This window comes from Artemia franciscana, chromosome 16, assembly GCF_032884065.1.
Source record: "Artemia franciscana chromosome 16, ASM3288406v1, whole genome shotgun sequence".
In the NCBI taxonomy this organism is placed as follows: Eukaryota; Metazoa; Arthropoda; class Branchiopoda; order Anostraca; family Artemiidae; genus Artemia; species Artemia franciscana.
Window position 1 is genome coordinate 20,000,509 of NC_088878.1, and position 26,120 is coordinate 20,026,628.

The following is a 26,120-nucleotide window of genomic DNA, read 5'->3' on the forward strand; positions in this document are numbered from 1 at the left end:
CGTCCCAAACTGAAGAATTGGGTACACTGGGATTCGAACCCGCGTCCTCTCAGACAAGGGATCCCGAATCCAGCGCACCAACCCACTCGGCCAGGACGGCAGTTTAACATTGAGTGTTTGATAATTAGTTTACTTTCAAAACTGGGAAGGTTTAATTTTACGTCTTGTTTTTGTTGTTTAGTGGACTAGAAAAGAAAATTCAGCCAAGTTACTGCAAATATTGAAAAGTTCAAATGAGTCCTGATTTCAAAATCCGCACACAAACAAAAGTTTCGAAGTCTTTGTCTTTACATTACAGAGCTATAGACGGTAATTACATTAATAGTCTCAACATTACATTTAGTAGTAAGAACGTTTTTGACTTGTATACCTTTGAAGAAATATATTTTTCCATTTCCACTCCATACAAAAGCAGTGTCGAAATTATCAGGTACTCCAGGAAAACCAGTAGAAATCGGTTTAGGATATCCATGGTCCATTCTCATATTAGTAAACCTCCAATAAAGATTATTCTTAAAGAAAAGAAAAATAAATTATTTTCATTCATTCAAAAAAAAAGTTGCGCTTCCTTAACATTAAACAAAAAAGATGTTTGCCTGAATAAAGAGAAAAGTTAAAACCTATCATAATAATTCCCTAAATATAAGGGACCTACCACACCCTTTAGCCCCTACTCCTCATGTTAAAGTTTAATATACGCTCTTACAAAATAAGCAGATTTAAAATGTGCACTGTTTAGTAATGACAAAATTTACAGTTCAACATTTCAAAAGCATCAAAAAATTAAAACACGAGTAATTTCCAGCATGCCATATTTGAGACACTCTAATAATCTTTCAGTAGAGCGTAGTTTTTTTCACGATATATCAAGAATCAAAAAAGTATTTAGTGGTATTTACATTTAAACGATAAATTTTCGTTTCAAAGGTTCTGAAAAGCAAATGAAACATTTGTGACTATGGACTGACAATGCACTGCATTCTAAAATACTTTCAGTGAAGCACAATTAAAATTTAGCGTACACAGGAGGGGATGGTAGAAGCCTCTCTTCCTTATTTAGAATCAGTTTTTCTAACATTTTCTTTAATTTTCTTTGAAACAAACCTTTTCTTTTTTATTTCAGCTTCTTTCAATATTCTTTCTAGATACTTCTCAGCCCCTCACTCTTTCCACTAAAGTTGTTTATTATTTCATCAGAATGTTTTGATATTGATGGTGCTCGTTGAGTTTCTTTTACAAGGTACAATATCAGTTTTATAAAACTAAGCAGAACTTTAAAGAGGGGTAATAGTGTGAAATCTTGCCTAAGTTTAGGGAGATCTCGCTTACGTTTATTCATGTTCATCTCTAAGGCTTAGGAAGTTTTTTGACTGCCAAGTCAAAGAGCTTACCTTATTCCATTTCTGTTCTCAGTTCTATTTCACTGAAGGTCGTCCTTCGTATCGTCATTCTTTATTCAAATATTTAATTTACACTTGAACACAAGACCTCCTTTCGTTCGAAAAGCGCTGTAGTAAGAATTTTTAGCCTCAGGTAAAAGGACTAATGGTTGAAGGGGGTTCAGCCCTTCCTTAATATTAATAAAGCTAATTTCTGTTCCTTTGAAGTTTCAAATTTTATATTTTCTTTCAAGAAAAAAAAAGAACTTTAGAACTTTGGTTTATGTTGACGAAGATTGCCCAAATATATTCCTGCGAATGAAGAGAGTTAGAGGGTAATTTCTCCATTTATATTCATCTGAAATACCTTTGATGGAAAAGAGGAGATTTTGAGCCAATTAATCCACTGTTTCAATTTTCAGGACCCCCCTCTGGATTCTCAAACGAACTAGCTCAGTCAAAGGAAGTTTTGAAATGACGGGCTAATATAAGTGTTCATTTGTATGTAATGTCTATTTTTATAGCAATAAATGCGCCACCGCGCGGCTGTATGATCTTTAAAACTGGGAGATCGGATAAACATTTTTATACGGTTCTAAATCCCATTTCTGTCTTAAAATTTTCACCCAATAGCATTTCGTTCTAATATAGACCGATTTTGATATTTTGGGATATAAAATAAGGTATGATCAACCCTAGTAGAAAAAAAAACGCATCTCTAAAAATAAGAAGTTTCGTGAAAATATGAAAGTTGATGGCTGTTGACATATTGAGTTTGCTGTTGGAATTTTAATAAGGATCAAATCCCTTACTGAGGAAGTTTCTAATTTTTTTTAGTATTATTAAAATTTAATAACACCAACAGCTTTTGAAGGAAAACTTTAAACCTAGGGAAATTTAGATATTTGGTATCAGCCTTTAAAAAAGATTCGTTTGATATAAAGATTGCAATCAAATTTCTGGTTTTCAAATCTTCGGCTGCTATTCACAAAGATCGAAAATACAAGAGGTATTCAAAAAACTAGTTGTCGCTATTTTATAATTTAATTTGTTTCTGTGTTTATTTGTTTTACTACTTCTTTTTGTGCGATATGTTAAATTATTCAAACAGTCAACTCCTGAAGGGCCTTACAAAGGAAAATACAGCAAATAATCAACACATTGAGCTAAGAAAATAAGTTTAAATTATTGTATCTGAGGGGTCTGCAACTTTTTTAGCGAGTGTACCCGATAATATGAATTTTGTTTAGTGACCTGCTACCTAGCGGGAAGTTGATTGATAAGCTAAGCAGAAGAAATTGATAAGCAGAAGATGAAAAAGAAAAGCGAGTCAGGTAGGCCAAGATAAAAAAAAATCAGTTACTGCAGGTTGATTCGACATGTGATTCTGACGCAAATACTGATTTGCTGATGGATGATAATGAAGAATATGACACAAATTTGGAAGATAAAAACAACAATTTTTAAAGAAATAGAATTTTTTAAAGCCCTTTTGGTGTTGTAAAGTTGGCTGGAAAAATGAGTGTAAATTCTTTTTTTTGCAGAAGTAAGAGACTCAATGAAAGTAATTTACAAAATTAAATATCACAAGAAACTAGGTGATACTGACTAATTTAGATTTATAAGGACTGATAAAAAGGCATGTTACATTGATCAATCAGATTTAGTATTGGAACTTCCAGTTCTAGTGAAAATGCTTTTCAAATGGAACATCTGTGATTTGAAATTGATTTGTCAATATTTAATCTAATATCTTGCTGTCCTGTGGTGGCGCAGTGGATTTGACCTTAGCCTGGTAATACGGGACCAAGAGATCGAATCACACTGCAGGAATGCACTGCAGGGCCGACGCAGGGACCTTAGTAGTCAAGAAGCGTCATTAATTCTTAAATAAAAATCTAATATCTTGCTTTTCCTTCATGAAGCACCAAACAACCATGCAACAGTCGAAAAATCTCTGCGAACGTTCACGGCGATAAGTAAAGCTGTCGGATGTGACGATACGGTGGTCACGCAAGATCTCTTCATTTATCAGCTAGCACAGGGAGTAAAAAGTAAATACCCGGATGACTTCAAAAACGTAATCCTACGGAAGGGAGGCTTCCACCTCCTGCTCAACTAACTCAAGGCAGTTGGTAAGATAATGGACAGCTCCGGACTCAAAGAGATTATAGTGCAGGCAAAGCTGCTGCTACCTGGTACATGCGAATAGGTATTTCAAGGGAAAGACTACTACCAAGATATTAATGCCTACTGCATACTGTACGAGGTCTTGCTAGCCCTCTACTGGGAGTCCTTGGAAGAGTATTACTCCGAAGCACAAGAAGACTTATCCCGTCTGGACCAGCTGGGTAGTGCCATTGAGTTATCCAGGACTTCATTGGCAAACGGTGCTAACGCGATAATTGCACTTCAGAAGGCAAACGATACCTTAATCACTTTGGCTCCCATAATGAATGCCTTAAAAACCCTTCGAAATGCGTCACCCACGTTTGCTTTCTGGCGGTAGTTCTTGGAAATACTTGAAATAGCGATGCAATTCAATCATGCTGAACAAGACTGGGACTGGGAGTCTCATTTGACAGCAACTGCTTGGATTTTGCCATACTTGGTGGTGGCTGACCATCCTCAGTATCCAAGATGTCTCATACAGTACCTATATGACATGCGAAGTTTACCACAAACCTTTCCTGATGGACACAGAAGGCTCATGAAAAGATACTTCGCAGTGAAGAGAACGCACACCAGGTTTACGGCCACCTGTTCCGATCAGATACTGGAATGTACAATGAACAAGGATGCAAAGACGACGGCCGGAATAATAGGAGAACAAATGGATGAGAGACAGACTGAAGCTTGGATTCTTACCCTACCGGTTTCCCAATGCCATCAGCAATGGTTTCCTGCAAGTAGTCGACGTATCCACAGAGACATTGAAATATCACGAAGACTATCAGTCGACGACGACGCGATTACAAAATTCATGAGAAAGAGTTCGAGACATTTTCACTACATGTGGCAATCCGTTCAGCAAAGTGGACTTCGACCTAGTGGATATTGTGACGTCAGAACTTGTGGACGATGAGAAGATTGTTTCTGATATTACTTGCGTAGCCACAAAAGGAAAAGAGGTGCTTGAGGACTTTCTGTGCAACAGGAAAGACGATGTGAAAAAGGTTGTACTCCGAACTTTCCCTTCCGAGAGAAAAACTCAGAAAGTGAATGGTGTCCCTAAAACCGATCTCCTGAGCTCTGAAGTAACAGCCTTGAAGAGAATCATTACTGCTCAGTTGAGCTACGGCGAAGAAAAGGAGAAAGCCGTTTCCTACGGCAAAGATCCTCACAAAAGAGATTCTTCCTTTCCCTCCATCCACTTTTGAACATCTTCCGCAACAATCAACCAAGACATCCTCTGGCTGAAAAATGAGGGCGGGGAACAAAGCTGTGCTGTTGAACCAAGACATCCTCTGGCTGAAAAATGAGGGCGGGGAACAAAGCTGTGCTGTTGAACTGGCTAAGAAAAAAAGGAGGACTTTCAGCTTGGCCGGCCACTTTGGAATCCAAAGAAACAACATCAGCTACAGTACACATCATTGACCTAATGTCCAAGATAAGGTCATATCGGCCTGCCAGGTTTGAAACAGTCAAATCCTTCGCGGAAAGATTGCTTCTATCATTGCTGAATTATCTTCCAGTGGGTATTCCTGAAGTCCACATTGTCGCACATCGATACAACGGGCTGTTTGGGAAGCTCACGGACACTGGAGAGTTGATCTCCTTGAAATCAGCATGCAGACTCCGACGAGGGAAAGGGAAAAACCTCCAGATATCTGCTCTTACCACAATTGAAGAATGGGATGCCGTACTTGCAAGCTCAGTGTCTAAAAGCCGGCTCCTCGAAATTTTGTATAAAACCTGGGAGCAGATGAGTGATCAGCTTCCGAACGCACTCAACCTTTTTCTCTCAGGTGGGTTCAAGGAGAGATTCAAAGTGTCTCTGGTCAAGCGTGGCTGCTGTCCAACTTTACCAGAACACTGTTACTACGAAGAATGCTTATCCTCCAGCCACGAAGAGGCTGACCAACGCCTTATGACACATGTCAAGTACGATAGCCGTTACGCTTGTAGCATCGTAGCATCGTTGTGCATGCCAACGACACAGACGTGGCAGTAGCCTGTGTTCATTTTTTTGAAGAGCTCAAGCTGAAGGACTGAGCGAACTTTTCTTGAAGTTCTCGACTTACATTATCCCAGTACACGAGCCGGCGGATGGAGTCGACTTGTCCAAAGAGGAGCAGATTATGTTACCGTTCGTGCACTGTCTGCCAGGTTGTGAGACAACGAACTTTTTCTTCGGCGTCGGGAAAGCTTCTTTCTTAAACACCGCGGTTTCTCCGACTTTTGCCTCAAAAATGGTGTCTGTGACGGATTAGATCAAGGATGCAGAAGGGAAGCTTTCAGTCGACGCGTTTAGAGAATTTTACGACCTATCAAAATTCCTGGTCATTGTAAACAATACGGTAAACAGGCCGGATTCAATTCACTGGCCAGTGTAAGGGCTTACATTCGGTGCCAGAAACAAGATGTGAAAAGACTTCCACCTTCTGACGATACCTTCGAGCCATGCATATGAAGAGCCATATTCGCTACATGGATAATCTTGTCGTCAGTATAGGCTTGGCCGAGCATTCCAGATCCACTTCTCCTTGGATGGAAGATGGCTGAAGGGGGAGTAGATGCGGTCGTCTCAAACTGTAAAGAAGCATCAAGCCTGGAATCTTACTGCAGATGCAAAAGTGGAAGATGCAGGACAGACTGTAGCTGCTCAAAAATGAAAGGATGCTGCAGCTTATGTCCTGCCGCGGAACGAGGAGGGCATGCAGGGAGTCTGACCTTGCCCCATCTGAATTCTCTGAAGAAGAAAATGAGGAATATCTGTGAAAATGTTATTTGATACCTTTTACTTTTAATTACAACAGGTCCCTAATCAGTTACTATTACCCAATTTTACGGGCAGGCCGAGTAAGACAACTCCAATGCGCCGACTGAATCCATCTGTGAAGCAGAATTCTTTTATGTAGTAAATAGCTCAGTCGTATTACTGGCAAATCAGGTCCCAAAAAGGTAATTGCATACGCCTTGTCCATTCTAAAAAAAAAAAAAAAAAAAAAAAAAAAAAAAAAAAAAAAAAAAAAAAAAAAAAACTTCTTTTAGTCAACATTTTTTTAAACCTATTTTTATTTTTAAGTGAAAGTTAAAAATTTTAAACAGTTAGGAAGTTTGAAGTATTCCTACCCTTTGAAGAAAAAAAATATTATCACGATACGGCTAGTGAACATTTCAGTGACACTACAAAAAAAATTCGCAGACCTTTTAAAAATAAAAATAGTTTATATGTTTTTAGCTCAAATTGTACGGAATTGGATGCACTTTCTTTTCGAATATGAAAAAAAATTTGTTACCTTGAAGAAATTTCGAGTTTTTAGCCTTTCTTTGAGATATTTGTTGAATTTTACAGCACTTATTTTGAAACTGCAGTAAATACAGATAAAAATAGTGTTTTTTTTTTTCAATTTAAAAATCATATTCTTGTAGATCTAGATCTCTTCTTTCGATTGATATAACATTACGCCAGATTCCTCAACCCAATAAGTCGCAAAAAAATCCTGAATCGTCACACTTAGTTATAGACTAAATTTGGCGTTTTTGGCCTATATCTCAGAAACGCCCCAACGGCGAACATGCACCCTACGATATTCGTTTTCAGCATGGTCGACTACCTTAGGATCCGTCCTCAGCGTTTTTGTATCTTCCAGCATGGGTGGGTGCACGATACAGAATCTGGCGCTCTGACTAAAACGAGACAAGTTAAATAGTTTTTCTAATATTTCTGAGAAAGAAGCTGTAGTATTTTAGTCTTCTGTTGTTTATTCGGATCTTTTATCCAAGCTCTACAAGTTATGGCATAACTGCTTAGCCAAGTTGGGTTACACAAACTAAAAAAGCTTATGTTTTATCTATATGTTATAGATAAAAGAAAAAGCGTATATCGACAATATGTTTTATCTATATTTATATTATACTAGCTGTTGGGGTGGCGCTTCGCGCCACCCCAACACCTAGTTGGTGGGGCGCTTCGCGCCCCCCCAAGCCCCCCCGCGCGCGTAAGTCGTTACGCGCCATATTAGTTACGCGCCATTGTAGCTGTGTCCCTGTGTCCCACCTGTGAATAGAGATAGATATAAATATATATTTTTAACTACGTAAAACATGCGAATGTACAACATTCTGTGCATATAAATAGCATTTATATTCCCTGTGTCCCGGTCGTCATTTGTGTCCTGGTGTCCCAGTTTGTATTTTCTCTTTGAGTGTCCCGGTCGTCATTTATATTCCCTCTGTCCCAGTGTCCCGGTCGTCATTTGTGTCCCGGTGTCCCGGTCTGTAATTTCTATTTAAACAATCCCTGTGTCTCGGTCGTCAATTATATATCCCGCCTGTGCCCCCGGCGTCCCCGTTGTAGTTGTGTCCCTACGTCCCGGTCGTCATTTATATTCCCGGTCGTGATTTGTGTCCGGGTGTCCCAGTCTGTAATTTTTCTTTGAGGTTCCTGGTCGTCATTTATATTCCCTCTGTGTCGGTCGTCATTTGTGTCCCGGTCTGTAATTTATCTTTGAGTGTTTTTTCTTTTTAGTTTTTTTTAGTTTTTTACATTTTTTCAGTTTTTTTTTCTTCTTTATTTTTCAGCGTCACTATGAAGTACATATCGCCGAACCTTTGTTTTTTAACTTAAATCTGGTAGGCATTGATGACCTTATCCAAGTCAAAATCCCAAACCTAATCATCATCGCTATCATTTTCAGTTCTGACTCTCGCTTTCCAGGTGGATTTTCATCTAACTGCGCGGTTTTGCGTTCTTTAGCCGCAAGCCTGTTTTCTTGCTGTTCTTGTGATTCCTCGGCACGCTTTCTTTTCTTACTTTCTCTATCAGCTGCAAGCCTGTTTTCTTGCTGTTCTTGTGATTCGAGGAATCACAAGAACATGCGTTCACGAGGAACGCATGTCTTAAATACCATTAATGACGTCACCGTCAAAGCAAAAATGACGACAACTAATTTCATGACGTCAGCCGACACAGAAACATGACGTCACCTGATCCACAGATCCACAGACAGACAACTTATTTTTATATATATAGATTATAATTATATTTTATTTAGTATATTTAATTATTAGGTTTATATTAAGATTTCTGGGAAAGTAGCTGTCGGCTTTTAGTTTCCCGTCGTTTATTTGGATCTCTTATCCAAGCTCTACAAGTTATTGCAAGACCACCCAATCAATTCTAAATAGCTTGACCAAACAAACCGAAAAGTCTATAATGAACTACATAGAGTTATTCTTTTAGGTATCAAATCCCCTTAAAATTTGTTCTGAAAGCAATATAATTTTTTATATTAATTCCAATATTACTTACATAATTTTAATGTGACTTTTAGTATAAATTAGCAGTATCACCTTCCTTTAAAAATGTTTGTGACAGGTTTTGACGGGAAAGGGCTAGGTGATTTTTTTCCCCCTTTTTTTAAGCCAGGCAAAAATCGTGGCTGAGGTGCCAAATGAGGTACCGAGATTTTTGTTTCCTTTTCTTTTTTTCTGATATATTCAGCACTGCGATGGATTCGTTTTGGTGTTTGATGAATAAAGTTCATCGAATATTTGCGATCTAAATCTGCATTTTGGATGTGTTCGCCTTTTGTTTCCTGGTAAGACTCCAATAAGAGGTAAATATCATTATATTATTATTCTAATTTAGACACTAACAGGAATAGAAAACCCATAGATGGGAAAGTATTATACAAAAAGACTTCAAAAACAAAATTTCAGTATTTGACAATATCTTATACTCTTTTTTTAACCAAAATATTCAGCATTCGTTCAGATAGTTTCTGGCTCAAAAGTCTAATATAGGAAGGCAAAGTTTATCAAACTGCTGAAAGAGACTCAATACCACCGCCCCATAGCCATGATCAAGTTATTATTCTGATTTTCGTTTAGTTTTAATAATTTTGATTTGCTCTTTCATTTAAGACAGTTATTAGTTACATTTTCCCAACATTCATACATATTAGTTCCTTATCACTGTCCTGGTAGAGGAAATCCCTCATTTCTTGGAATTGTTTGTTCAAATATATTTAAATAAACAATAATAGGCTACACGTGGAGAGTAACATGTTAATTTACCTTAAAAAAATATAGCCTTCCATTTGTCCATGTGAAAGCAGCTTTTATATTGCCGGGCAAACCACCCCAGTCCTTCCAAATTGACCTTGGGTACCCTGAAGATATTTTATCTGCATCTAACTTCCAGTACCGATCACCTTAAACATAAAGCAAATAATTGAAAACTGTCTCTCTTTTTTCAGTTCTTTAAAGACTATACTCTTTCACTAAAAGACTATAGCCTACATGCTTTCAAATCCTGAACAAAGCTATTATACTTTCTTTTTCATCAGCTTATCAATGAATAAAAAGAATAACTTGGACAAAATCGGCACCAATTTGATTAAAAAGAGCTCGTTTCAAAAATACTCTCCCCCTCTCATAAGGAGGCATTCACAGTTACAGTTTTTGTCGTAAGAGCTACAATAGTGCAGCCTAGAATAATTATTTCTATCAGAAAGATGGCAGATCAATTCAAGAGAAAAATAAATCCTACGGCTTTTCTGGCAACATTGTTGATCAACAATCAGTTCTAGCAAGACATTGTTCATCAACAATCAGTTCTAGCAAGACATTCTTGATCAACAGTAGCGATCCTAGTGACCAGCAACTATTTTGTTGAGCAAAATTATGGATGAAATCGATCCGCAGTTGAAGTCATTGTTTGTCAAATATGTTGCTCATAAGTGGGAAAGTATGGAGATTCATCTCTGTAAGAGATGAATTGTCTTCAGCAATGTTCCTTTACGGTCAAATGTCAACAAATAAAAATCATTACGTTACATTATTTCAGCTACGGAGCAATTTTACACTACTAAGAACCTTTTCACATACTATTTCATTACAGATCCATTACAAAGAATAATAATTTTTTCGGCGTAAACATTTAATTAACAATATAATTAACCTCAGTATAGAATAGGCTTACCCCATTAAACAATGTTTAACTTATTTTGGCTGTACAATAAACAGCCACGAAAATTTGTTATGGATTCATTATATAATTTATTTAAAGGGCTTACAGTTATCTATTTCACTGCTGCATTATATAACCATCTAAAAGTCATATTTTTCTCACAACCTATATACTTTAAGAATTAATTTTTCATGAACTTTATCCACAGGAAACAATTATTTCCATATCTAGTTTATTCCTATTTCCCCATTCACTCACATTTATCAATATGCATTGAGACAAATACATGATTAAACATAATGAGGTAATTATCATTATTTATCACCATGTATTATGATTTAGGAAGATGACACTGCAGTCCCATTATACAAGAATAAAACGATTCCAATAAAAGAGCACTTTTTAAGACAGTGGAATACAAGCTTTTCAAAATTTTCTAAAATTTTAGCCGTACGACCAGTAGCCGTTCTCAAATAGAAGTGAAACCGAATGAAAACTTTAAAAATAAATCATAATGAAAGATGCCTCAATGGCAACCAGAATAGAAAGAAAGTTAGCACTATGACTTCACGGAACTTTGGTTATTCTAATTAAAGGGCTAGTCGTTCCTGCAATCTCTTATCAAAATGCTTGCCATTTTAACAGTGAATCTGCTATAGTCCTCTCAAATTCTAGGTCATTGCTAAGTAAAAGCGTAACAAAAGAAGAAAAATCAGAGAATCAGAAAAGAAAATCAGAAAATCAGAGAAAATTCAAAATATGACCACTCAAAGCCGAGTCAGAAGAAACAAGTTTCCGTCCAAGTTTAAAACTTTTGCTATGTTCTGCTTGGCATGTTGTTGACCTTTTCCTTTTGCTTCATTATTCTTCTATTTCACTGAGCATGACTATACATTGTATAGCCAGAATACTCCTGTATTTCAATAGGATTACTTTTCTCCGTAAGAAAAAAAATTAAATAGAATGTTTTCCCAGTTCGAGCAAATATTGTTTGCACCACAAAATAGATCTCTTTATCACTCAGAAACGACATTAGAACTTATAGTTTCTATTCAATGAGTTCTCATTCGATATTCTGTGACAACTGGAGACAAAAATATGGCGACAAGCTCAGCTATTTAATGTATTTTAAAAATATTTTACCGCTCATCGTAAATTCGTCTGTCTATCTTTTTGTTAAAGTAAACAAAAAGGCTATTTAATTCTACTTGCAAAAGGTCAAATTTTTAGTACAATATCCCCTTTTTTTCTTGATAATACTCTGAATGTAACCTAACCGCCTTCTTCCGAGAAATTAAGAGTAAACAAACAGTTTAAATGCCCATAATTTCAATGTTTCATAAAGATTTTCAGAGCAAAAAAAAAACTAGACTTATCCACGACGTTACTGGTTTTGTTGCGCAAACAAAACTACAATAAATCTTTTCCTAATCTCGAATATTGCGCAAACTTAATAGTGGATATATTAAGCATTGTTTTACGGGTTTAAGATAATTTACATGTACACATAATGATTTAAGTCCATATTGTATCAAGAAACAGTAAGAGAAATTCTTGAAATTCCTCTCGGAACTATGTTTTGAAAAATTTTACATTTCCCTAAAGTATGAAAGCTAAATAAAAATTGTTGATGAGTTTCATCCTTTTTTCCATCCCTGTTAACTTCTCAGAAAATAATAGTGACATTGTTACTTTTTTTCTGCTCATATCATTCTACTAAAAAAAAGAACAATAAAAAAAATTATGTCTGTAAGATTATGTCTGTCTAATAGTTCAATATTTTTTCTTGTTCTGGTACCAAGGAAATGAATTAAGAAAAAATATTTTACGGGGGCATTTATACCGATGTAATATCGTTATCTTGAGATTTATATTTCTCCTGGAACATCAGATTTTGTGACAAGCCTACAGCTATAACTAGCACCGAAAGGACCAGAACTTATATAATTGGATACATCAGTCCAAGATCTATCCTTTCACTAGATCATAATTAAGATGCTACCCTATTTGCAATTCGAGAGCCATCTAAACAAATAAGATTTTTTGCAAAGCAAACTCTAAAAGTGTTTTTCGGTACTGAATTTTAAGCTGTCGATAAAGGCAAAATTTTCGTCACGCGCTAAAATATTACCAAAACAATTACTATCATATACATATCAAAAGTAGCAAAAAAAGGACTACAATAATTAAAAATTAGCGCTATATGTGCGTAAGAATTAGAGGTTAATTACATTAATTAAAAATTGACGGTACATTAGCATTTCAATTTTAATAGGAGGGGTACACCGAATCCAACCTGTTTCTCAGCATCTCTTCTGATTCTCTACATACTTATTTACCTTTTTTTTCTTTTTATTTACATGTCTTTCCTCGCTTCAATAACTGTGTACGATACCAAAATTATTTTGCCGTATTTTGGAGTTAAGAAATTCTTCATTTTAACGAAAGAGCTGTAAATAAGATTTAAAAAAAACGAATCTGTTTTTCGGTTTCCTGCTCTCCTACAAGATTTGTTTAGTGTAACATATTGTGATACTAGTTTTCACACTCTTGCTGCTTATGTATTAGGCTGATACATCAAACTCTGCACTCCGTCAGGAAGAGTTGTGTTACTAGAAATTTGTATAACGTCAAAAACAACGATTCGAAAATACCATTTCAAAAAGATCTCTTAGCTCCGCCATTTTACCATTGTTACACCTTAAAATAAACTGCGTATATTAAGTCCGTGATTAAGTGAACTTGAAAACATCGAGCTTCAAAATTGAAGTTAGGGTAGCCTTCTGTCTCTCAATTCTCTAGAGACCGTCGATTGTCAAGAACCCTTCAAATAGCACTTTTTCATAGGCGGAAATAGCAGGTTAATTATACCAGCTTGTCAATTTAGTCTCTTGGACGATCTGAAACGATTCTTTCTGGCAAAAAACTTGTAACAATTTCAGTCAGGTAGCTGAAGATATTCTATGGGACTGTTCGAAAACAGGAAAATACATCGAAAAATGGTTGCAATCATCTTACAGGTTATTGTCTTCTGCTCATGATAGTACTGATTTTGTTCTAAAAGTAATATCCTTCATACACGTTTACACATTTTACACCTTTTCACTTGTGAAAAAGAGCTCGACATTTTCTAAGATTTCTAAGCAATTAGAGGAAATAGAGCAAAATCCTAGCAAACATTTTGCAGCATCTTCAAGAAGCTACAGCCTGATATTAAAAGCGGTATCTTCCGTCAATGAATACTTGAGTACTTTTTAAATATAAATTTTCAATTTTAACATGGGATTTTCGTGTTCTATCAGTTCACTTAATCACGGCCTTAAGAAACTATTGCAGGACATAGAATATTTTCAGCCTAGTTCAGAGCAGGCCAGTAAAAATAGACCAAAAGTATGAGTCCATGCTCCCTTCCCAGCCATTGAGTCTTATAGTATTATGCCTGCAGTTCCTTGTAAATTACGCACAATTAAACGTTCCCGAGTTAATAATTCAATGATTTTTGCACGATTCCACTTTTTTAAGTAGTGTCCTTCTCGCATCTCACATGACTTCATCGTAGCTAAATCTGTCAAATAGTCTCTAGAGGCCTCATTTAAAACTCCGATGAAGAAGTGCTACTCTAGAATGCTATTTGCAGCGTTACAAGGATCAATGTTTAAATATTATTAATATAACATTTATCAAGAACATCAAAAACAACTCTATTGCCTCTAGCCGATGTACAGAGAATTAGACTCAAAAACATTATCACATAACTTAGTTACGTAGATAATATATATTTGAATATGCTTTGCCATAGTACAGTCACACTTATTGATAAAAATAAAACCACAGACGAATACAACAGCATTTCGGTATTCCACATGCAACCTCATAAGTAATGCGTTCGGACACAATTTTTATGAGCAAGGAATCAGAATCAAACATTTTTTTAGGAAGCCACAAAAAATTTAAGCCTAGGATAGCTGTTTTCTTAAAATGTATGCTGAATCTGATAAGAGATGTAAATACACAGTATTAGAAGAAAATACTCGAGAACAAATTCACGTTTATATAGGATCTTACATAGTTTGATACAGGCTTGTGTGTAGCGCAAGTGTGATATCAACATCCCCAATGAACACAGATAATTGTTAGATCTTGGCTTTTTGACGGCTTTGAGCATTTTAATTAAGAGCGCCTTTCGATGTAAATGTTAAAGAATAGAATCTTTCTTATATTAGGTTAAAATTAGATGGCGTTGGCACTTCGGTAAATTCAAAAATTTGCTCTACTACTTTACACTCCAAACTGTAAAAAAAAATGTGTATGTGATTTGATTTTGCATAGTAGGCCTATGATTCAATTCCTTTCATCCTAGACAGATAAATTTCTATTTCAAACATGAAGCAAAATCTGTTTTAAGTGCTTTGCAATTTCCTAAGTATGGAGAAAAAATAGACGAAGGGGACGAATCCAAACTATTCGGCTAGTAGTGCTGAGCTTGTATAGGGTAAATTAGCAGTCATACCTTTGAAAACATAAGTATTAGCGTCAGGACCAGTAAAAATAGTATCAAATGTTGGATTTGCACATAATTCGGAACTTATTGGTTTTTGAGGTGGTTTTGGTTTTTTCGTCGTTGTTGTAGCAATGATTGAAGTTGGAGGACGTCCATAAAGAGCCTAAAAAACAAAGAATAAATAAAATTAACCTTTAGGGTAAGTGAACATATGTTCAAAATTAGGTGAATGTTAACACTGGGACTTATGCATACACAATAAGAAAACATCTAAAAAAGCCCATTTGATAAGCTGAATCATAACTATCTCACTTTCTCTCTCTCTTTTTTATGACTTTTTCTCTATTTTTTTTTATGAAATGTCTTCTTCTGTTAGTGAGTTCAGAAATCATTTTCTTCCTCTTCTGGTTTTCAATGATACAGTAGGTCAAAGGTTGGTATGTTATGGAGACGATGGAAAAAAATGAATAATTTATATAATTTTACGCTATGGCACATTTAAAGAAAATTGAGCTAATTTACATAAAAAAGCCCTCCTCCGTCCCGAGAAAACCCTCCTCCGTCCGGGGCAAGTGTTGTAATTTATGCCAAGGGGGCATTTAAGGATTTTACGGAAGGGTTGGTCGTATAAACTACGAAGAGGGCTCATTCAATAAAAATCGGAAGTTCTAGTGCCCTTTATAAGCGTAAAAAGTGATTGGAGGGCAACTTTTAAGCCATTTTCTTCAAAATACTCATAAGATCGTATAACAATGCCTCCAGGGCTAACACAAACCCCCGAGCCTGGGGACAATGTTTGTAAGTTATGCCCCTGGGAGCTTACAAGGATTTTATGGAAGGGGTGGTCGTATGAACCTTGGATGAGGCTCATTTGATTGGAAATTGAAAGTTCTAGTTCCCTTTTTAAGAGTCGAAATATATTGAAGGACAACTAGAATCCCCCCCCCCCCCCAATTTTTTCCCTCAAATGCATCCAATCAAAATTTTGAGATAGTCATTTCGTTCAAAACAGTTCAAAGATAATATAACAATGGCTCTAGGGTTGACACAGTCCCCAGAGCCCGGTGGTGAGTGTTGTAAGTATTACCTCGGGGGCATTGAAGATTTTATGGAAAGGGTGGTCGTATAACTTTGTAGGAGGCTCATTTGAATGGAAATTGAAAGTTATAGATCCCTTTTTAATAGTCAAAAATGATTAGAAGGCGACTAGCACCCCACCCCCCTCCCACGCCCTCTCTTCCCAAATGCATCCGATAGAAATTTTGAGACAGCTAATTTGTTCAAAGTAGTCCGAAGATAATATAATACCGCCTTCGGGATTGACATAACCACCCAGAGCCGGGGAATAAGAATTATAAGTCATGTCCCAGAAGTATATAAGGTTTTTTACGGAAGTCTTGACGGTACAAATTTTTCACGTCCACAGAAATTTAAACAATAACTCACACTCAAACTCACTCACTCGCTCACACTCGAACTCAAAAGTATTTTGTTTTTTATAAACTGTTTATTTTGATAGCCTAGATCCTTTATACTTCATAAACTTTAACTTGCATTTGAATGCAAGTATTTTAAAACTTTTAAATACGCAGAAACTTTATTTTTTAAGAATGATAACGTAAAAATTCACGAAAAAACTTCTTTTTTGGAAAGTTTAATCATAATCATAAGAAAAGATGAATCAAGCTCAAATCAAACAATAGCAGATGATAAGTTTTTTTGCTTAATCGCCACACTCTAAAAAACATGACATAAAGGATTTAAGCAGGTATTGAGTAATCCGTCCAAAGTGACAGACTTTCAAATTATTTGCTTTATTAGATGCAAAGTCATTTCTGCGTACATGGAATAATTATCTCAGAAATACTTTAAGAAAAATAACTACTCTATGAAACATTTCTTTAATAGTCACATTTAAAGCAATAGCTCCGAACTGGCAAAGATAAACGCAACTCTCAAAAGCCCCCCCCCCCCTCTAGACTGCATGGTATAGAGCAGATTGTCACAAAAAGTTCGAGAGGGCCTCATTTTGTATCATTTTGTATATAATTCATAGTCCTAGAGCCTGTTTTAAACGACAAAACCTACGGGAGGGAACCTAAACTACCTTCCGAAACCTTTTGAGCCACTAAGCTTTGAATCATAATTTCAAAACAACCTTTTAGGTCAGAATGATGTAACGTTGCGATTTCGAGGTAAAATAGTACGTGCCGTTCCCTGAGTAAGAGTTTAAAATTAATAAAATAGCTCATTTTATAACAAAAGCTTAAAAGATAAATTGCATTAGAAAGGTAGATATTTCATTCATTTTTAAAATCAAGGTTGTACAACGAATTTGGTGTGCATTATTGCAGGATTTTTAAGCATAGTCATATTACACTACTTAGATCTATAATCGTTAATTTAAATCGTAATCATAATCGATTATTTAAATAGGAGTCTAAGACGATGGAATGACCAAAAGACGGTAAGTAAAAGTCTAAAGCAAAAGACGGAAAGTATATTTTCCACAAATGGTGTCTGATTTCAAACAAACCAGGCATTAAGTATACAACTATTCTAGAAGTAAAGAGCTAAAATTGGAATAGCGACACTCTAAAACCAAATACAGAAAGTATCCCACATATCAGAGATTTATAGAGGTTGATCATGTACCTAAATCGAAGAGTAGAAGAATCCTTTTTCTTTCATAATTTACTGTTTGCATAACTGGAAAACCTGAAGGAAAGGCGTAGAACATCAGCTTCTCACCTCCCAAATTTTATAAGCATAAAAATATTCTACCTCTTTCGGCACAAAATAAAAGATCGTTTAAGGAGTAGCCACAACTCATCAAATGGCCATCAAAAGCTAAAATATGGTAAATATCTATTCCGCATATAATTCCATATTTCAACCAAAGCTGGCCTTGATACCACTGCTTTAAAATAAATATATAAAATAAATATTATTTTAAAGTAACACCACAATTTTAAAGCCAAGAGTGAAGTATCTAATATGTATTGTTTTTTGGCCATTCCGTATAAAAGTAACGGTGGTAAAGGCCTGAAAGGGAGGTTAGATAGGAAACTGAATGTTCTAGTGCCCTTTTTAAAGCCCAAAAGTGGTTGGAAGGCAACCAGCCCCCTCCAATATCCTTTCGGGGCTTCCAAATACCTGCAACTCCCAATGAGCTCCTTTGAGCTCCCAATATCTCGTAACACCCAATAGCATTAGAATCAAAATTTCCAAGTAGCCATTTCACTCAGAATGATAGAAGGGTCTCCGAATCCATAACCGTTGCCTATCTCGGTAAGTCCCATACCCTCGGTAAGTGGTAAGCCCTTGCCTGCCACTAACTTTTTAGCCCAAAGATATACATGTTGATCCTTGCTTAAGTCATTATAAGGCAATAATTGTCAATCTTGGATAAAAAATGAGCCAAGATGTGGACTAACTAGGTGCTAAAACGACCTGAGCCCAGGTTTAATAGAATTCTGTTATATGGTAATTTCTGTTATATGATAATAAAACCGTCAATTTTACTTTATGGTCGTTTTAGAGTTTATTCATTCAATCGCGTTACATTCAGTTCACTTTGAGCGTAACTTATCCTACGATATTTGCTCGTTTTACATTGTAATACCACTTCTTATAGAGAAGCTATAAATTTGAAAATTTCCACTTAAACTAGCATAGCAAATGACTGCCAATTTCCACTGTATTTCCCATAATAAGGAAGTTTTTCTCTTCATAATTTTAGTTCTATACAACTTGGGACCAGAAACAGGGGATCAAAAACAGCCTAGCCCCCTTCCCCACTTTGAAAAATATAGACAACCTCCACTCAATGTTCGTAAGTATTCAAAAGTGTCCTAAATAAAAATCAATACTTAACAACAATTGGCCGTGGATTTTAATATTGGCGTTCAAAAACAAAACAGATCTAGTAGCCTCCGTGTTTCCAAAATCGCTTTCTGATCTCCACAGCAGTTTTTATCAAAGGAAAATTTGGTAAGAAAAACTTTTGGTCGGTATAATTGGAGGATCCAAAACATAGTTACTGGGCCCAAGCCTTTGGAAATTCCGAAAAATTCTCACTAACTACAAGAATGTGGCTCAAGTTCCAAAAGTAGTGTTTGTTCTCCCTAGATTCATTAAGGTTTTTGAAGCCGCTAAGACATGAGGCTAAAATAGAAATTCCAGTGTCTTAAAGAAAAACGCGGAAGATATGATGAATGAAGAAATTAATTTTAATGAAAGCTGCTCAACTTGAAAGTTTTAGTGTGGTTACCGATAGATTCAATTGCTCAATTTGAAAGTTGGCAATGTGAGCTTATTAGAAGTGGTTGGCAATGTCCATCGAGCAAATTACAGCTTGTTGGAATTAAAATAATTCAATAATTACAGCTTGAGGACCATAGTCAGGCCCTCCTTCAGGTTAGGTTCCCCTTTAGAAGGGCCTAGCTCTAGGTATATAGACCCGTGTCACCAATTTCAACTTATTATCACCAAGCAATATTCTAGAGATTCTCCTAAATTACTGAATTTTAATTAATAAAAATTAAGAACATTAGTTCTATTAAGTTGTCATGTTAAATCTAAAAGAAGTTAACTTTAAGTAAAGAATAAAAAAATACCTTGGAGGAAAACATTCAGCCTTACTGTTGGTACTGATAGAACTAGTTTTATTCGTTTACGATTAATCATATCATAATTACTCTTGGTTAGGGCTATATCCCCCCCCTCAATTAACGATCGTTCAGGAATCATTTAAGGAATGACCCTAAATCGTTAATTATCCATAATTGAAAATAGATTGCCTTAGTAAATAAATTCATAAAGTGAAACAACCCTTCTTGCTATAACTACTCTTACCAATGGTTGAATATTAATATTTAAAATTAAATATACTTATTGAAATTTGAAAAAATGTTTCTTAGCAGACAGTATCCAACCAACAAAAACACAATTTATGAATTAAACAGAGGATCCAGCCTTATTACAACTGCTATTATCATTACTACCGTTTTTATTCGGACAATATTCTCAATAATATGTTATCCGTAATCTATTATTCCAACAGCCACATCTGTTAATACAACTGCTCCTGTACAATTCCTCTCTCCGCAAATACTGAAATCATTTACTCCCATCAATTCTTCTAGCTTTACTAATCTAATATGGCAGTATTTTTCTTAATTATTTTCTTCCCATATAATTCTCAGTAAAGCTAGGGTGATATCCTAGCCTTTATAGGAGAGGGGGTTGAAAGAAATTACGGTATGAGACTTGTTTATTGCAATTATCATTCATTTCAAGGTTGCTTTAGATGCTAGGAGTAATTTTTGTCCGTTTAAAGTTGATTTGAGTTTAAAGTTCTCGTTAAAGTTCGCTCAAAAAATTTTCTTTTAAATTACTTGGGAAGAGTTTTCAAAAGTTTCAATACCTTCATTTATTGTTGCAATAAATTGGAACTCTTTCTGCATTTTTATCTGGTCAAGTTTCTAAGAGGAAGAATGTTAGATTGCCAAATATCCAGCACCTGCCAAATAGAAATCAAAATGTCCTCCAATGAGTTTGTAAGAGGTTCCAATAAAAAATATAGAACACAAAGCCGGAGTTAGGTTTTATCTCAAGGGGGCAAATGTAGACTTTTCCGCCCCCTGCCGCACCACCAATATTGTAAATATTACAGGTTTTGCCCAAAAAAAATTGCAATTTTAAGCTTGTTTTGCCACCCCAGGGCATACCACTCTGGGTGCTTGCCCTCTCTAGCCCCCCCAGATCCGGCCCTGATAGAACAAGTGGCAACGTTCTCAAATGGAACAAAAGGACAAAGGGATCTTCAGTGCTTCTAAAGGGATTGTTAACACAAAATAAAGTAGAGGGGGAAGGTGTACAGCTGTACTGGCCTCTGAAGGCTTGGTGCTCTGATTACTTTTTTGTGGTAGCAGAAGTACATATTCTGATATTATAAATTTTGACATATTGTTCATGCTTTATCTTAAAATCAACTTACATACGTTGCCAGAAACTGGTCTGAACGATAATAGCAATAGGGATAGCTTACAATGCATTCGTAGGCATAAGTTTGGCAAATTTTACGAAATATCCTTCCCACAAAGCTCTTCTTAAGGGGGTTTTCCCTCCTTTATGCCCTGTGTTTCATAACAGCCTATAGTATTTAAAGTTCATGGACATATCTGAATGCAACCCATTAAGATCTTACACCGTCATTCGATCGTTGGAACCTAGTACTCGTTTGTATATTTTGTCTTTTATTCCGAGTCCATTAAAGCTAAGCATTTCCTTAAATAGGCGGAAGAAATTTTTTAGCTGAGCTGCTTCCACAGTTTACATGTATAAAAGCATTTAACATTTTGACCTGAAGAAATCGAAATTGAATGGAAAAATTAAATTCACCTGTATAGCTAGAATGTCATCGACATCTAGTTCCAAGGTCGGTTCATAGCCTCTATAAAATGGTGCCATCAAAGCTGAGCGAATGTCAGAATGTGACAAACCTAAAGAATGACCAAACTCGTGCGCTGCCACTTGGTATAAATTTGTACCTAAAAATCATAAGTGCGTTACCGCAGTAGCATTAACCTGGTAATAAGCGAAATATTATATTTTACCAATCTCATTATATAATAGAGATGATATAAGCACTTGGGAGGGAGAGGAGAGAGATTTATTTAATCGTAAGCTGAAAGTTATGGTGGCATTTCAAGGAAGTAAAACCGATTGGACGGTATCCTGAAACTCTTTCGACGTTTCAATTACTGAACTCACCACAGCCTCAATTGACATCGAATGAAAATTAAAATATGGCTATTTCAACCAAATTGAGCTTCAACTCGAATTTTCTAGGAAGGGCATTGTCTGACACCCCACCATCCCTAAACACGCACTGTAGTAAAAAGGTCTTATATTTTGCAGGGATGAATGGTTAACCTAGCTTAACTTTAAAAACAAGAATGCTGCAAGGAATAAATCTGTTCAAAATGTTTGTTTGGAGGTCTACATGTTCAACAGAGGAACTTCTATTTTTTACTCTTCATTTTAGATCTAAGTCATCTAGATTGAAACTGAGGGCCCTTGCCTTCTTGAGAGACATTTGTTTTTTTTAGAAACAGCTTCCGAAAACAGCTTTGTTTACTAGCCCTTCAGTTTTGGTCTCCATGAACTCATTGTACGCAGAAAAAAATATGATGAAGAACGAATATGTGGTAAGTGGGGCGCAGATCTGCACCCCCTTACCCTCCACATTCAATTATGTAAACTGTTGTGAATAAAAGTTTGTGAAAATAAATTTAATAGAAGTATCCAGAAAAAAAAACTTAAAAATACTTAAATTTTAAGACTAGGTAAAATTAAAGACTAGTTTTTACCACCTTATATCCGACTAAATTTAATCTGGTTCTAAGATCTAAACGATCTAGGCCATTTAAAACATTATTGTTATGCTACTTGCGGTAAGTAGCTGTTCTCCGTTTCTTTATAGAAATGTCAAACAGTTCGTGGTAACGAACTGTAGCTCGATAATAACCGAAACTCTAAAAAACGACATTTTGATATCAATCGATATATCAAAAGAATCGACTTGTTATACTGATTCAAAAAATATAAGATTTATTCATTTTAGTCTTACCCATAAAAGGCTTAGAGCCTGAGAAAATAAGCCTGACTTTCGAAAGGGGGGGGGGGGGGTAAAACCCCCTAAAGGTCAAAAGATTTTCATGAAAATAGCACCATAAGGTTCAGAGTATTAGAGAATCCTAATCTAGAGGTTTTAAGCTCATTTTTATGAAAATGTGGAATTTCGTATTTTTTGCTAGACGAAAGATCATGGATGTGTGTTTATTGTTTTGTTGGATTTTTTTCCCTTGGGGTGATGGTATTTAACCAATTATCCTAAAACATCAGAAGAGGGCTCATTTGAATGGCAATTAAAGTTTTAGCTCCCTTTTTAAGTGACCAAAAAGATTTGAGGGCAACTAGCCCCATCCCACGTCCCATTTTTTCCCAAAAAATTTGGGAAATTTTTATCAAAATGTTGAGATAGCCATTTTGTTCAACATTGTTGAAATGTCCAAAACTATGCCTTAGGAGATGAAATGACCCCCAAAACCCCTTAGGTAGGTCATTAAGTTATCAAATTTCCCCATTGTTTATGCATAGTATTTGTTATTGGGAAGTATACAGGCATTTTTCAGGGGGGGGGTATACTTGAGCAGGTTTCCATGGGGATAATTTTCACGGACAGGGAAATTTCCAAGGGTAAACTTTCCAGGGGAAATTTTACACTGAGGGATTTGACAGAATTCCAACACATTTTTTTTTTATTTGTCTTACTTTCTCCTTACTAAATCAATTTTGCATTTGGAGAAGTTCCGCGGGAAATTTTCAGCGTGTTTTGATTCCCGAGAAAAAATTTACACGGAAGGGGGGATTTCCGGAGTGATCGAAAAAACTATTAGAGCTTAAAAAAAAAATTCAAATGAAAATATGCTAAGGTTAATTTTCAGGCCGAATCATCAGCAAGAAATTTTACGGGGGGAGGGAGGGAATTTTCAGCGAAGATGGAATTGTTCGGAGGAATTTTTAAGGGGGGTGTATTTTTCGTGAGTGAAATTTTTCATGGAGGAATTTCTCGTGAGGGTAGTGAATTTTTCATGGAGGGTGAGCCAGATTTACCGGCAATATTTAAAAAACGATCAGAAATTAAATTAAAAAAAACAACAACTGAAAGTAAGGAGCAACATTAAAACTCAGAAGGAACGGAAATCATTCCGTATATGAAGGGGCTCCCCCTCCTTGATACCTTGCTCTTTACGCTAAAGTTTGACTGTTTGTCCCAATTTTTTGATGACTCCTGGAACACAAGGACCGTCTAATTAGAATAGGAAACTTTTTTAAAGTGCTAAAACTTTTGCGTGAAGAGCAATTTATTGGAGGGGGCAACCCCTTCATATACGGAATAATTTGTGTTCGTTTTGAGTTTTAATATTGCTCCTTACTTTCAGTTGAAAAGCTTTCTTTTATTTAATTACATTAAGGTAGTATTCTAACAGTTGGATATTTCTGTATTATGTATGCTCCCACTTAATTTTTATTTTGTTCTTCATTTTGTACTGGGATTTCTTGCTTATTTTAGCCGCAGAGATTTCTAAGAGCACTTTAAAATAAATCAAATTAAATAAATAAATTGAAAGCCTTATTCTGCCAAAAACACAGAGAACACATTTAGCCACCTCTTTACAGATGTGAGAAAAGTTGCTTAATTGAAATGCATTCAAGACAAGCTTATTCCTTGTAAAAGTTCTGTGGCTGGACAATGGATTAATCTTTGCCTGGATGTACGTGAATGTGGCTGATTGAGACCTTAAAAAGGAGTTTCTTAGTCGAGACGAGTTCTTAGCGAATGAACGAATTCCTTGTCAGCGAAGTACGAAATCAAACATCAATCAAATAAATAAACAAAACGAGCAAAAGCAATGAGTTCTGTCAGTGAAGACTAACATCAGGATGGGTGTCAAAAGATGTAACATAAATAAATTGTGGATGAGAAAATTTTGATATTCGTCAGAAGTCTGAAAAATAATAACTAGAAGTTCGCAATTTTAGCATAAAGCTGTAGTTTAGAAAAATATTAAGTTGACATTTGGATATTCTTTCACTTTAAAAAACCTTCTAGAAACGCACCTATTAACTGAGTACATTTCAGAAACAAAGAAACAGAACTAATCAGAAGAAACTAACCAGTGTTCTAAAGATTTCATAGGCAGACACGTAGAGATCCAATCCTGAGGATAGGGGGGATCAAAGGATTTCTTCTTGGGTGGAATTTCAACAAGCGTCCTCAGAAGGAGGATGATTACTCCTATACCTTGTTTCCGTGCGCACCTATGATTGTAAAACAGCAGGTAAAGCAGGGTATAACGATACCCCGAGAAGGGTACACATTATGAAAGAATACTGTTAAACAATGACTGTTAAACATTTGACATTGAAACATGGTTTTTAATATTGTGTTATTTTTCATTTGATGATATAAATTGATGATATAAATATATGAATATATATATATATATATATATAAAGGTACATACACGTTTCATCTATTCAGTTTGAATCGTTGTAGTAAAATATATTTGTAAGTTCAAGCTTCCCGTAAGATTCATATCACAAGTTCAAAAATTTACAAGCAAGAATTTGCCTTTGAGACGATACAGCAATCGTAAATTACTCTTCACAGACATAAAAAGGCTCAGTTCTTTTTCAGGGAGGGGAAGAACTAACCATTTAAAAAAAAAAGAAAACAAAAGATAAGAATACAAATAGAAACTACACCATTTCTAAGAAATTGTGTACCCTTTTTTCATTTGTTCTGCTAATCTTGTAGCTCTAAAGGGTGGCACACCCTCCTCTGCTTATTCATGATTCCCCTAAATGGTACCCTTGGTGTGTAATGGAAATAGATTAGACACAAATTAGAGCTATTACAGTAAACATAGTTGACTTTAAATGATAGGCCTGCTGGCAGTGTTTACACTATGGGGATTTCACCCCTAAAATGGGGATTTTTTAAGTGTTTTAGGGGCGATAGTTTTTTTTTAGGGATTTGGGGATTTTTCCTCTCCGATGGACTTTTAGGGAAATTTTGGGGGTTTTCCTTTAATTTGTTCATCATCATCATCTTCTTGATCAGAGAAGCAGGATAATTCGATTTAGCATCTGTTTCCTTGCGAATTGAAATTGGAATCACAGAGAAGAACTTCTTCAGTTGCTTAAAAAATTTTAACACCACACAGATTTTGAGATGTACAGGAGTCCTAAGTAACAAACTAGCAACAAAGAACTGTTTGAAACAGTTCCGTGCTGATGTGAGCTTCAAACAATAATTTCAGCTTGGACTGTTCTCGATTAATGAAGTCATATGGTTTGTCATTTTTGGGTTGTTTTTTCGTAAAATTATTTGGTAGATAGCATGTCATTTTTTTACAGGTCAGATAAATAAAGTTATAATATATTTTGATAGTTTTATAGGGTACGTAGTTGTTCTTACTGTAGTAAATTTTTTGAAAAGCATTGCATGTACGATTCTTTTCCTCCA

General features: G+C 35.7%; 1 protein-coding gene across 2 annotated transcripts in view; it reads right to left on the bottom strand.

Annotated features, from left to right (window-relative positions):
- The window catches only part of LOC136037187 (matrix metalloproteinase-24-like), an 88,055-nt gene that overhangs the window by 17,944 nt on the left and 43,991 nt on the right, over nucleotides 1-26,120 (bottom strand). For both annotated transcript variants that reach the window (XM_065719745.1, XM_065719746.1), the window contains exons 6-9: nucleotides 21,425-21,573; nucleotides 15,029-15,182; nucleotides 9,624-9,760; nucleotides 371-512 (exon numbers count right to left, since the gene is read on the bottom strand). In XM_065719745.1, coding sequence (XP_065575817.1) covers nucleotides 371-512; nucleotides 9,624-9,760; nucleotides 15,029-15,182; nucleotides 21,425-21,573 — 582 coding nt within the window. The remainder of the gene's footprint in view (nucleotides 1-370; nucleotides 513-9,623; nucleotides 9,761-15,028; nucleotides 15,183-21,424; nucleotides 21,574-26,120) is intronic.